Source organism: Hypanus sabinus, chromosome X1 (assembly GCF_030144855.1).
Source record: "Hypanus sabinus isolate sHypSab1 chromosome X1, sHypSab1.hap1, whole genome shotgun sequence".
NCBI classification, from domain to species: domain Eukaryota; kingdom Metazoa; phylum Chordata; class Chondrichthyes; order Myliobatiformes; family Dasyatidae; genus Hypanus; species Hypanus sabinus.
This window is the reverse complement of record NC_082738.1, coordinates 60,275,059-60,285,545: the sequence shown is the minus strand read 5'-3', so window position 1 is coordinate 60,285,545 and position 10,487 is coordinate 60,275,059. Positions and strand designations below refer to the sequence as shown.

At 38.9% G+C, this 10,487-nt stretch overlaps 1 protein-coding gene across 1 annotated transcript in view; it reads right to left on the bottom strand.

Moving 5' to 3' along the window:
- Positions 1–701: 701 nt before the first annotated feature.
- The window catches only part of LOC132384960 (phosphoethanolamine/phosphocholine phosphatase-like), a 32,631-nt gene continuing 22,845 nt past the window's right edge, over positions 702–10,487 (bottom strand). Inside the window, exon 2 of the mRNA XM_059956652.1 lies at positions 702–5,248. Coding sequence (XP_059812635.1) covers positions 4,477–5,208 — 732 coding nt within the window. The 5' untranslated portion in view covers positions 5,209–5,248 and the 3' untranslated portion in view covers positions 702–4,476. The remainder of the gene's footprint in view (positions 5,249–10,487) is intronic.

Sequence of the window (10,487 nt, the reverse complement as noted above, 5' to 3'; positions counted from 1 at the left end):
AATTCCTCCGGCATTTTGAGTGTGTTGCTTGGATTTCCAGCATCTTCAGATATTCTCATGGTCATGGATTACAGAAGAGGAGGTACTTGCTGTCTTGAGGCAAATTAGGGTGGATCAGTCCCCAGGACAAGGTGTCTGCTGGGGCCTCATGGGAGGCTAGTGCAGAAATTGTAGGGCCCAATTCAGAGAAAAATAGTAAATTCAATTATACAACCCTGAGATTTGTTTGCTTACAGGCAGCCACAAGCAAGAAACCCAAAACAACTCAATATAAAATAAAGACCAACACCCAATGTGCAGAGAAAGGGGGCAGGAGAAATCACAAATTATGCAAACAACAAAGTGAGAAACAACATTCTGAACCAAAATGAGCCCTTAGACTGAACCCCGGAACAGCACTGGAGCAGGCCCAAAGCCTCGGTATCGGTTCATCACATTAGCAGGCATGGAGCACAGCAGCCAAGGGTAGTCTTCATGGTCTCAGCGCCACACAGAGAGGAGTCGCCATCACAGGTGAGCGAGCAAAATCAACTCTCGCCTCCGATCCCAACTCCCTGTCTTTTCAGTATTTCATTTGCATATCATACCTGGCAAATAATCCATTTTCAAGGCTTTCAGAATGAAACTGGTTTAATGATTCCAAACCAAAACGAGCAATGAGTATACACTTTTCATTTTCATCTAAAACTCAAATCATATCCGAGGTCACAAGTTCAGCTTTTTTTTTTAAAACTGAAGAATCAATTATTTAATGTTACTACCACTGTTAATAGGTGCACTTAAAGTCCAACTAGTGTGAATGAGAAAAGGAAGAAAGGAAATTTTGGAGGAAAAAAAGTTGCAAAAATATTCAGAAAAATAAAACTCACATATTATTTACATTTCAGACTTTTATTTATATGTTAAACACTAATCCTGATTGGTGTCATTCCAAATCATTTGAGATATTTAAAGAAAAGTTTCAATTTTGAAAAATTCATAAATCAGAATTAAAATTGTGCTAATATGATTTGTTAAAATCTGATGAATTAATGACAAATTTATATCAGTCTCATTTTACACCATGCTTTTTCCCTATAAGATTTCAAATAGTCTACACACAAAAAGCTACACAGAATTACAATGGCAGAAATAACATATTGCTCCAAACATGGAAAGAGATAATTCCAGCTTTGTTCAATACTTTATTACATCTTCTGGTTAAAATGCCTTTGCTTCATATTTAAACAATTAAAAATTTGCCTAGGAACATAAAACACTGTGTGTGGTCACTTGCATACAGTGTCAGAAAAGTGTTTTCTTTTTATCAGTTTTTCATTACAGATGTTTTCTCATCTTCTCTTGGAAGGCACCACACTTGAATATGATTCCACGGCATTCCCCACTTCTTGTCTGAGTGGTCTGAGTGGTCACATTCAGATACAGTCATTGCCAGGGAATGCTAGCAATTTTGATGTTGTGCTCATCTGATCAACTAATAGTGCATTTCAGTCAGGGTTTACAAAGTGTCCATGCAAAAGTACATGAAGATAAAATCACTACAAAATTAGATTCAAATGAATTGTTTTTGTTCACTAAAGGAATAGACAAAATGTCACATTTTGTTTCAATAGGTTTTCAATTTCAAAAATGTAACATTTTTAAAAAAAAATCAGCTTAGACATTTAGCAACTTAAGTCACTCTTGCTGTAAAATTGCACCAGAGCCTGATTTTAACAGATTTCCAGCTTCAAAACCAAATTAAATATGTTCATCCACCAATTCAAATCAAAACTGGAATCAATACCAATTTATTCCTTTGACTGAAGTGTCAATAAGATTTCATTAGAATATGGAGACAAACCAAATAATAAACATGCAAGAAAGAAAAAAGGAAAAATTGTATCTAATTTTGTGAACTTGAACATGCGAAGAAGTGTTATTAGGTAATACCGTACATACTTTTTAATCTTTAGTTTTCCCATAGTTCAGATTACATTCTCAAAGTACGAAGTAAGATTAGAATTAGAATCAGACATTCATCATTGGGGACCCTCACCATCCAGGATGTGCCCTTTTCTCATTACCACCATCAGGGAGGAGGCACAGGAGCCTGAAGATGCACATTCAACATTTGAAGAACAGCTTCTTACCTTCCACCATCGTATTTCTGAATGGTCCATGAACCCACAAACACTACCTCACTATTTTGTTCTGTTTTTGCACTATTTTTGTTATGCATTTCTTATTGTAAATTAGTAATTTTATGTATTGCAATGTATTGCTGCTGCAAAACAACAAATTTCACAACATATGTCAATGCTAATAAGCCTGATTCTGATCTACTGCATGCATATTGACATCTACAGCGGGCAAAACAACTCTGGGAATGTTTCATGCACGGAGCACAGTTCTGCATATTTATGTTTTGTTGCTTTTGCCGGTGCAATTTATGCAAGATACAATGCATTTTCACATGCACTTTCCAAGTTTTGGATGAAAGTGTGTTCCAAGTTTTAGATGAAACATGAAGGGCGCCACAGGATGGAGCAAATGTCATCTGGCTAATCTGAAGGAAATGGCCTCTAATTTCCTCATCTTGGCCCTGAAATGATCCATTTAGAACAGCATTTCTGGGAAACCACATCCAGATTTTGTATCAGGAGGTAGAAAACAAGAATTTTGATCATTGCAATCTTGGACATAAAGAGAATAGATCACCAGGAATTGACTAGAAGTAATTTGTGTAGCTCAGTCTTATGCTCTGTGATAAACTATGTGAAAATATAGTCATCTAATATTGGGCATTTTAGGTATATATAAATACTAAAATTTGCAACATGTCTCCTGTCTAATTGCCTAATTGTCTCCTGTCCAATCCTCTTCTCTCCCATCAATGGTGCCTGTTCCTTCAGTTGCCTACATCCTGCTCTGTAAGCAAGATACACATCTATCAATGGAAGTCAAACTTGCAAAAAATTCATGCATTTTAGAAACAAACAAATTCAATGTCAGCCTGTATGTTGCTTTCTATTCTTTTTATTAGCAGGTAAATTTGTGGAGTAATTTCTTTTAAACAAAAAAATGAATATAATTTTCCCATTCTCTGTTCTTGAGATTATGGAAAAGGAAAATGAGCTAATCATGAAAAGGACTATAAATCAATTATTTGTATTTGACAATTTCAACACTTGTCATATTGCAAGAGATTCTGCAGATGCTGGAAATCTTGAAGGGCAATAATGATAAGGACATCAATGAAGGGCAATAATATGCAGTGGTTTTATTCCAGAAAAGCATACATCTAGTATGCATTGGTAGATTTTACTGAAGTCCCTATGCATTTCTGCACAGAGGCTCATAAACACACAGCAGTTACATCAACATGTTTGATGTTACTTCAATCATGTTTTGGCAAATACAGGTTTAGAAAATGATGTGGATCACATCCCAGGAGCAGAGCTTGACCAGGAGCACACCTCTACCTGAACTGCAGTTATACAGGCCTTGAGTGACACCAAAGACTCCATTTTAAAGATGTTATTATTTATTTATGGGAGTCCTCAAGCCCTGTAATCCCTATCCCAAGTAACTATCCTCAGAAGTTCAATATTCCTTAGGTAATCGGATATCTGTTCCCAGTATCCATCCACAACCTTGGGGCAAAGCTGCTTTAAAGTGCTCAATTAACATTTCATATTAGGCATGCCACAAGAATGACCAGGAAATCACAGTTTTAATGCACATGATGTGTATACAATACACATCAGGTAACCAGTCCTTGCATGAATTGTTTGATATATCTCACTGATGCTTACAAATGTCTACTTCATACATTCATGGTTTTTACTTGCTTCCTTTGCCAAGGTTATATTTAGAGTCAATGCACTACAGAAATGAAACAAGGGAAAATAGTTTCTTGTTTTCTATTTTGTCCTGCATAAGTTTAAAGATTGTATCCTGAAAGATTCCATGGAAACTTCCAATAGAAATGTCAAGAGAATTTATAAAACATTGATATGTGCTGGCATTCTGAAGCACTCTGATATGCGGCAGATGGCTATAACAGAGTTATTTAGTTTGGTTAAGACAACATCACAGGAACATTTATTCATCTTTAAATTAAAAGTTTACTGATGAAAACTAAAATCATACTGACATATAAATATTTATGCTACTGTGTGCTGATACAGCCCTTCTCCCCAGCTAAACTAGTAGCTAATTTATAACTACTTTTTTCTGCATTATGAAGAAAAGTGCATGAGATGTTCACAGTTAGTGTTTAATCACGGCTTTTAGATTGTTGATCAAATAACTAGCATTGTTGACATAGGGAAATAGCATTAGACCCTGAACTGGGAAAATTATTAAATTACGTATTTCAGTAAGCTTTATCATGCAATTTTATTATATTGTTTCCCAAAACAAAGCTTTTAAATGACTACCGGAAAACCAGTAATTCTTTCAGAAGCTCTTTTAAAGATCTAGGCATAATATTTATCTTCCTGTGCAATCTTCAAGGAAGAGCAATATATCTTCTCCAGATTCCCAAGGAACCACTTGAGCTTGAATTGCAGATGGTTCAGTCATTTTGATTTTAGAAATCAAACTATCCAGTGGGTAATTCTTCCTTGGAAAGATGAAATCAGTTGGCGTCAAGGCTACAGAAGGGCAGAAATCATTGGTGCCATCTCCAACATAGAAGATTTTCTCAAATTCAACTTCCTCTTCAGCACGTTGCACTAAGTGATCATGCAGGATTTTCCTTTTGCACATATTAATAGGACACTGCTCACACATGTGGGAGTGGTAGGGACTTATTGTAAAGGTGTTGTTGTTATCAAAACATGAAGGATTTGTGTATATTTTCTGGAAAATAGTGGATAGGCCATTTGCTTGAAGAATGCTATTGATAAAAAACGTGTTGGCATCAGAAATAATAATGCATTCAAATAAATCTGAGGACTTTTTAAGAAACTGAAAGAGGTTTACCATCTCTTTAGTAAGTGGGGTTTCTGCCAGAACCTTTCTCATTGTTTCTTCTTTGACACCCTTCTCTCCAAAATACTGGTATACCTTGTTCATATATTCTCTCCAAAATTCTTCCTCCTGGGGCTGAAGCAATTCTTCTGGAAGACTTTGGTTTGGGTTACATTTGAGGATGACATAGTCACTGTTGTGTTGAATGATGGTTTCATCAAAATCAAATACAATCAGAAACTTATTCATTATTATCAAGCAGAAATATGAGGGCACAAGTAAAATGCTTCTGGAAAACAAAACACAAGTTTGTATATGTTAAGAAAGTATTAAAATAATATTATCAAAAGCTGGGTCATAGTTTCCACTCTATAGTCCATAAATTACAACCTTAAGTATTTGTAAAGAAAGGACCTGAGAATTTGGAGTTGTTCACAATGTAGGATATCCCAATGCTATTGTGCAAAAAATAATTTTCTTTTGGTGCAGCTTTTTTTTAAATATATACAGTATACATAACCTTTAAGTCAGTTTGTACAGTTTCCATGCAGGCTGATGGATACATACTGTCCTGAACACCAGGGAAACATCCATGATCTTCAAAATTGTGCTAAGGGGCTTTTTTTTGTCTCCAATGCCTCATCCAAAAGGCCAATGATTCCAGAGATTTCAAAAACTTATCAGACAGGTTTTGAAAATTTTCAATCAGAACAGCAAGTTGAGCCATCAAAGATTTCCCTCCAGATATACCAACAACCAGTTAAATTATAACTACCCATAGAAAGGGGATAAGCAGGAGGAGATATTTGAAAATAAGGAACATTTTGTGGCTTACATCCTATTCTCAACTGCATCTCTGGTTAAAAATAGCTCTACTACAAAATTACTTTCCTTGGATCTTTAACTACAACTTATCAGAATATTGTTGATACACAATGTATTACTTACAAATCCATCTAGTAGTGGAACAAGCTCAATACAAAGGAAACATTCACTTCTTTCAATAATTTTAACTGTGGAATTCCAGAAAGTCTTTAAGTTTAACATCCTGCTTTTATAAGGATGTAAATGTTTGTGTTTTTATTTTAAACCTTTTCTTATTTGTTGGGATCGCCAAATAACACTAGAACAAGCTACATACTAACTTGTACTGTTTCAGGTTCTCTACTCAGTTCCAACAGAATTATCTATCCAATAGGAAGAAACCCAACAGGTGAAATTCATCTTTGATTGCAAACAGATTGACATCAATCGAATTTAATTTCATAATCAGGTAACAATATTATTACTATTATTTTGCATGTTGAGCACACATAACTTCAGTATGCAGAGTGCCTTGAAAAAGTATTCAGCCCCCACAACTATTTTCACATTTTACTATCTCTTTTTCTAAATTTAAAATATATTGAAGTAGGATATTTTGAGATATTCTACAAAACATTGTGCATCATATCAAATCAAAAGAAAAATTCCCAAACATGTCAACAATTAACTAAAAATTGAAAACCATAATGGTGAGGCTGAAGAAGTATTCATCCTCTTTCAATTACTTTCTTCAGGTGCCATATTGTATATTACCTTACCGACTCACCCAATTTGTTGATGTAGAAAATTGGAGGACCACCTGCTTTTCATAAGGATAAATATTCCTTCTCTCTGTATGTCTCACTTCCAACATCATGGTGGTTTTTCAACAAACCAAACCAAAATGAAGACAAAAGAGCATTCAAGGCAAGTCAGAGAAATGATAATGGAGTAGCATAAATCTGGGAAAGGTACAAGATCATCTTAAAGGTACTGAACATGCCTCAGAGCTTAGTACAGTCCATTGTGAAAAAGTGAAAAAATATGAAAGCAGAGCCACCCTGCCAAGGTCAGGCTGCCCCTCTGAACTTAGTCACAGGAGAAGAATGGCACTTGTAAGAGAGGCTACTGTGATGTCAACAGTCACTCTTAGTGAGCTGCAGAAGTCAGTGGCTGCAAATGGGCACAAAGTTCATGGCTCCACAATCTCTAAGGCCCTGCACAGAGTATTTATGGAAGAATGGCAAAGAAGAAACCCCGGCTTAAAAACATGCAAAGACACTGTCTGTAAAGACACTGCAAAGCCTCACTTAGAAGATACTGTAAAGATGTGGGAAAAGGTCTTGTAGTCAGAACTTTATGTCCTGAACACCAAATGATACGTCTGATGTAAATCGAATACTGCATATCAGCCAAGTAACAGTATCCCTACTGTACACGAGTGAATCTGCTGATGCTGGAAATAAATAAAAAAACACAAAATACTGGCAGAACTCAGCAGGCCAGACAGCATCTATGGGAGGAGGTAATAATGACGTTTCGGGCCGAAACCCTTCATCAGGAGTGAAGTAACATGGGATGGTCGAGGGGGAGGGGGATAAGAAGTGGGGGGAGGGATAAAGTAGAGAGCTGGGAAGTGATAGGCTGGAGGGAAATGGGCTAGGGGGAAGGTGGAAAATTATGGGAAATGAGAAAGAAAGGTAGGGCTGGGGGGGAGAGATTATAGTGACGGGGGAAAAGAGGGAGAAAGAGAACCAGACTAAAATAATAGATAGGGATGGGGGTAAGGGTGGGGGGCAGGGGTATCAACGGAGGTCAGTGAGTTGGATGTTCATGCCAGCAGGAAGGAGGCTACCTAGGCGGGAGATAAGGTATTGCTCCATTAACCTGCGTGTGGCCTCATCTTGACGGTAGAGGAGGCCATGGACAGACATGTCGGAGTGGGAGAGGTCTGTGGAATTGAAGTGTGTGGCCACAGGGAGATCCCGCCACTGCTGGAGGACCGAGCGCCGGTGTTCGGCGTAACGGTCTCCCAGTCTGCGGCGGATCTCCCCAATGTATAAATGGCCACATCGGGAGCACCGGATACAGTACATCACCCCAGTTGACTCGCAGGTGAAGTGGTGCCTCACCTGAAAGGACTGTCTGGGGCCTGGGATGGTGGTGAGGGAAGAAGTGTGGGGGCAGGTGTAGCACTTCTTCCGTTTGCAGGGATGAGTGCCCGGAGGGAGGTCCATGGGGTGGGGGGGGGGATGAATGGACAAGGGAGTCGCGTAGGGAGCGATCCCTGCGGAAAGCCGAAAGTGGGGGGGGGGGGGAGGAGAAGATGTGGTTGGTGGTGGGATCACGTAGGAGGTGGTGGAAATTATGGAGGATTATGCGTTGGATCTGTAGGCTGGTAGGGTGATAGGTGAGGACCAGGGGGACACTATCCCTGGTGGGCTGGTGGGGGGATGGGGTGAGGGCAGAGGTGCGTGAAATACGGGAGAAGTGATGGAGGGCAGAGTTGATAGTGGACGAAGGGAAGCCCCTTTCTTTAAAAAAGGAAGACATCTCCTTTGTCCTAGAATGAAAGGCCTCATCCTGAGAGCAGATGCGGCAGAGGAATTGAGAGAAAGTGATAGCATTTTTGCAGGAGACAGGGTGGGAGGATGAATAGTCTAGGTAGCTGTGGGAGTTAGTAGGTTTGTAGTAGATGTCGGAGCCTATCGGCTGTCTCCAGAGATAGAAACAGAAAGATCTAGAAAGGGGAGGGAGGTGTCGGAAATAGACCAGGTGACCATTCGGCCCCTCGATTCTGCACCGCCATTCTCAGATCATGGCTGATCATTCACTATCAATACCCAGTCCCTGCCTTGTCCCCATATCCCTTGATTCCCCTATCCATCAGATATCTATCTAGCTCCTTCTTGAAAGCATCCAGAGAATTGGCCTCTACCGTCTTCCGAGGCAGTGCATTCCACAGCTCCACAACTCTCTGGGAGAAGAAGTTTTTCCCTCAACTCTGTTTTAAATAACTGACCTCTTATTCTCAATCCATGCCCTCTGGTACTGGACTCTCCCAACATCTGGAACATATTTCCTGCCTCAATCCTATCAAATCCTTTAATTATCTTAAACATTTCAATCAGATCCCCTCTCAATCTCCTCAATTCCAGTGTGTACAAGCCCAATCTCTTCAATCTCTAACATCCTTGTAAACCTTCTCTGCACTCTTTGAACCTTATTAATATCCTTCCTGTAATTTGGTGACCAAATCTGCACATAATACTCCAAATTCAGCCTCACCAATGCCTTGTACAACCTCACCATAACATTCTAACTCTTATACTCAATACTTTGATTTATAAAGGCCAATGTACCAAAAACTCTCTTTACTACCCTATCTACCTGTGACGCCACTTTTAGGGAATTTTGTATCTGTATTCCTAGATCCCTCTGTTCTACTGCACTCCTCAGTGCCCTACCATTTACCTTGTATGTTCTACCTTGGTTTTTCCTTCCAAAGTGCAACACCTCAAACTTGTGCATGATTGACTTTTTCCAAGGAAGTGACAAAACAAATTGATAAAGGTAGAACAATGGCGAGATGTATATGGATTTTAGTAAGGAACTTGACAAGGTTCCCATGGTAGGCTCATTCACAAATTCAGGAGGCATGAGATCCGTGAAAATTTAGCTGTGTGGATTCAGAATTGGCTTGCCCACAGAAGGTAGAGGGTGGTAGTAGATGGAACGTATTCTGCCTGGAGGTCAGTGGCATTCCACTGGGATCTGTTCTGGGTCCCCTGCTTGCTGTGATTTTCATAAATGACTTTGATGAGGAAGTGGAGTGGTGGGTTAGTAAGTTTGCAGATGAGATCAAGGTAATTTTTGTTGTAGATAGTGTAGAAGGTGGTTGAGGGACATCGAAAGGATGCAGGTTAGACTTCAAAGCAGCATACATGCTTGATGTCAGGAATCTTAACACTGTGGTATAATGGATAGATCTTGGAGTCCACGTCATAAATTGCTCAAAGTTGCCACACAAGTTCATAAGGTGGTTAAAAAGGTCAATGATGCGTTGGCCTTCATTGGTCAGAGACCGAGTTCAAAAGCCACGAGGTACTGTTGCAGATCTATGAAACCCTGGTTCGACCACACTTGGAAGAACTGTGTTCAGTTCTGGTTGTCTTATTATAAGAAGGGAGTGGAAGCTTTAGAGAGGGTGCAGAGGAGAGTTACCAGGATGCTACCTGGATTAGAGAACATTTTTTATGTTGATAGGTTGAAGGAGCTAGAGTTTTTCTCTTTGAAGTGAAGGAAGATGACAGGCAACTTGATAGAGGTGTATAAGATAGGAAGCCTAGATAATGGGTGAATCTATTCTTATGTTAATTATAGTAACATTTTGAACCAGCTTATCCATAGGTAAATCTCTCTGCTGGTCTTTGATGGATCAGTCTATTTTTTTTAAGGGCAAAGGGAAAGATAGCAGCAAATTCAATTCTATTAAAGAAACTCATCAATCTTAGACTCTGACCTCAGCATTTATTTATTTATTTATTTATTTTCAGACAACATGACAAGACTACCACTGCTAAAACATAATGGAACTTTCAAGTTAACATGTTAAGCAATTCAGATATATTTAGCCCTATCCTATCTGGAAGAAAGACTGATGAACTGAAAAGTGCCACGGTAGCGTAGTGGTTAGCATGTCACTATTACAACACAGGGTGTTC